Source organism: Anguilla anguilla, chromosome 5 (genome assembly GCF_013347855.1).
Source record: "Anguilla anguilla isolate fAngAng1 chromosome 5, fAngAng1.pri, whole genome shotgun sequence".
NCBI classification, from domain to species: domain Eukaryota; kingdom Metazoa; phylum Chordata; class Actinopteri; order Anguilliformes; family Anguillidae; genus Anguilla; species Anguilla anguilla.
In genome coordinates this window covers 11,640,180-11,643,453 of record NC_049205.1, presented here as the reverse complement: position 1 = coordinate 11,643,453, position 3,274 = coordinate 11,640,180, and the positions used below count along the sequence as shown (strand labels likewise).

Genomic DNA, 3,274 nt, shown 5'->3' with positions numbered 1-3,274 from the left:
AAACTGCATTCATTAATCATTAGACTAGCCAATATTATATACATTATGCCTTTGCTGCTGAAATATGCTGATTATATCTGGTCAGGTGATACTTATCATTTACTAACAATTGTAATCTTAAAAAGATTAAACGTTTAAATTATTGATTTAAAAGAATTTCACTGTCTTACATTGCACTTTCTGGAATAACAAAATGTAATCAAAATTTCTCCAGAGGATACAAATTGGGCTTGTAGGATGCAATCATTATGCAAATGCATACCAAAGTTTTAAAGTAGAAATGGTAAATTGCTAATTGGTTACCTGCAATGTATGCTTCACATTTTGAGATTCTATGGCTCAAAGAGAAATGAGAAGCTTGAGCGACCCTGTGAAAAAAGAAACACTTACTATTTATCTGCCGTTAAGGTTTTCAAATGTATTAAACACAGTCTTTGATCAAAATGTTTTACAGAAAAAATCTAAAAATAGAACAGGAAAAGAATAAATAATTTCAAGGGCGTTTGTGGTCGTGGCCATAAAATAGATTTGGTTTGTTTGACTGGCATGTTTGACTACGAATTCAAACAAAAACAATGACAGAGATTTGTTTGTGCGTTCATGGAAGAGCAGGTACTTACATCGTCTAAACCAGTTCTAGGAGTGTCCCCATGTCTTTCAGGGGGAGGGGCAGATGTTCTGGTTTCTGTTCCAGAAGTCACATGCACCTTTGGAAGAATAACAACATAATGTTAGATTAAAGTATGCTGGACAGTTTAAACAAGCATAAATGCCAAAGTGCAATACTATATATAGTATATATAGTAATAAATACTAATATATTATTTATATCATTATAAATGTTTCATTTAATTTGTCATAACACTTACTGCCTCAATTTGTCCCTGGGTCTGGGAAACCTGTTCAAAGAACAATTAAGCAACAAGAGAGGGTGTAATGAGGATTCATTTTTGCTTTTGCTTGTATCATTTTTGCATTAAGCCTAAAAAACCCTGATTTCTAGTTTAAGAGCACATTGCACTCACAGAAAATAAAAGCTATAAATACGCCTATTCCCAAAATAATAATTTTATTATCATATAGCTTCATCAGAATTGCTGATCTTCTAATACTCTTACTGTTGTACAGTATGCAATAGTTCAATGTACATGTAGTAAAGATGATCAAGACTGGTGCAGCAACACAGCCATACCTGCAGAGGGAGCTGGGGAGTCTGGGTAGTCTGCTCATAGTTCATTTGATTGACACCTTGTGTTGGCTGGAGGACCATGTTGGGGTTGGGCTGGGGGTACCTGTAGTAGTAATAAGGATATCTCTGCGAAAATAAAAATTTTTTTTCTGATAAATGAATTTTAAAAATCCTTTTACTTACACATCTCATTATGTTCTCCACAAGATTTGTGTGCATTCTTATAAACACTGTGAAAAACGATTGCAGTTTCACAGTACATGATTTTTCATAGCTTCCTATTGATTTACCTGCCCTCCAAGTCTCTGTCCGAATGGCATTGTGGGATAGTACCCAGGAACCATCTGTGAAAATACAGAGACAGAGAAAACAAGGGGTTCACCTGAGTTTAAACCTCCCCAGCCCATAAACAGCATGCAAACACAATGGTGAGTCTGTGGCAAGAGCAAACAGGCTGAGCAGCAGTATACGCTACCTGACTGGGAGCTTTAGGTTGCTGGGGGGCGTTGGGGTCTTGGGGGCCCTGGGCACCCTGGGGTGGTTCCTGCTGGCCAGGGGGGTACAGCACAGGGTTAAGAGGGTTGCCCCCTGTGGGCACCATCATGGACGGGTTCTGGGGGAGGAAGGGGCCTGCCATCTGGGTGTTGAAGGGCAGACCGATGTCCGCCCCTTGCTGGATCAAGTAGGGGGGCAGAAACGAAGCAGTCTGGGAAAATAAAGATGGTGACAGGAGTGAGTTTTGAGTGAGTTCTGATGTGTACAGTGCTACTGTTTATGTAACATTACAGAGGTAATACATCGCACTATCACTGCTTAAACTGTATCCCACCTAGCTATTGTAAGGCAGTCAGATTTACGTGTGCATTTAACAGTATTTGTACAATAACATTATTTTAAATATTATTCCATCAGTTTATTAAGAACTTACCTGCGCTTGACCAAATCCAACACCAGAGAACGCCAGTGGATTGAGGCGTAGAAGCTGCAAGACAATTTTAAAAACCGCATTAATACCAGATTTTGCATTGATACCAGACTATGAAAAACAATACTATACTCATATTACATATGTTTACCTCATTACTGTTACTTGCAATAATTCCAAGCTGTATCTGAAAAGAAAACAAATATAGATTTTTTCTTATTTGCATGCCTTGTTTGCTCTGATTATTATTATTATTATTTTGCAGTATGGTGAAAAATTTCTTACTGGAATTGCAGTGCAAGCACCCATGAAACAGGCAAATGCAATCACTGTGTGCAGCTTCATGATTTCTAAATAAGAAAGAGAGGAAAAAAAGAATGCATTGCAAGAGTATAACATATCCATACTCCCAGTATCCGATAAACTGTAGGCCAGGGATCCTCGAATCTGGCCCTGGTTGTTTTTCTTCCCAAGTAATTAACAGAACAATTAGCACCACTGATTGGCCAGACTATCTTCACACCTGGCTCCCAGGTATGAAGGAGAATGGAAAATCAGCAGTTCTCAGCCCTCAAGGACCATGATTTGAGGAACAGAGCTGTATGCATTTACCATCAACATATCAATAACAGCATTGCCTGAAGATTGGCATAAAAAAACATTCTTTATTCAAAGCACTTGCTTGAAGAAGCAGAAGACATGTTTGACTGGACTGAGGAATTGTAGCGTAATTCCAGAGCTGAGAATTTGAAAACAGCACAAAGTGAATGAAAGCATTACCTCTTTTTGCAGGTTAGTCAGCCACAGACTTTCTTGGTTGCTTTCCCCTCTTCGTCCTTCAAGGAACTTGTGCCATCTCCCTGTCTCCCTTCGCTTTTTAAACTTTCACCATCGCCACAGGCAGCCAATCAGCTCTCCGAAGCGTGGCGGTTAGCGTGACACAGCAGAACACCTGGATGACATCACCCTTCAGGTCTGGAAGATTCAGACAGTCCAACAGGTAGACACGGCAACTGTGTTATTAGTGAAGAGCCATTGCATCCTGTGTCTCATCTAGAGCCGGCTTGTAATATGCAGGCCAGCTGCTACTGCTTTATTCTCTATCACTTTAATGTGGCAAAAAAGGCAGAAAACAAACTGCCTGTTTGCAAAAGCAAAAG

General features: G+C 39.4%; 1 protein-coding gene across 1 annotated transcript; it reads right to left on the bottom strand.

The window, feature by feature from the left end:
- Positions 1-302: 302 nt before the first annotated feature.
- odam (odontogenic, ameloblast associated) lies at positions 303-3,023 on the bottom strand. The gene is made up of 10 exons (XM_035420002.1): positions 2,895-3,023; positions 2,400-2,464; positions 2,266-2,301; positions 2,118-2,171; positions 1,665-1,895; positions 1,480-1,533; positions 1,193-1,315; positions 870-899; positions 621-707; positions 303-368 (listed from the first exon to the last, which is right to left on the bottom strand). Exons 2-10 carry the CDS (start codon positions 2,457-2,459, stop codon positions 333-335), a joined length of 711 nt encoding a protein of 236 aa, XP_035275893.1. The 5' UTR covers positions 2,460-2,464; positions 2,895-3,023; the 3' UTR covers positions 303-332.
- Between the last annotated feature and the right edge of the window lie 251 nt (positions 3,024-3,274).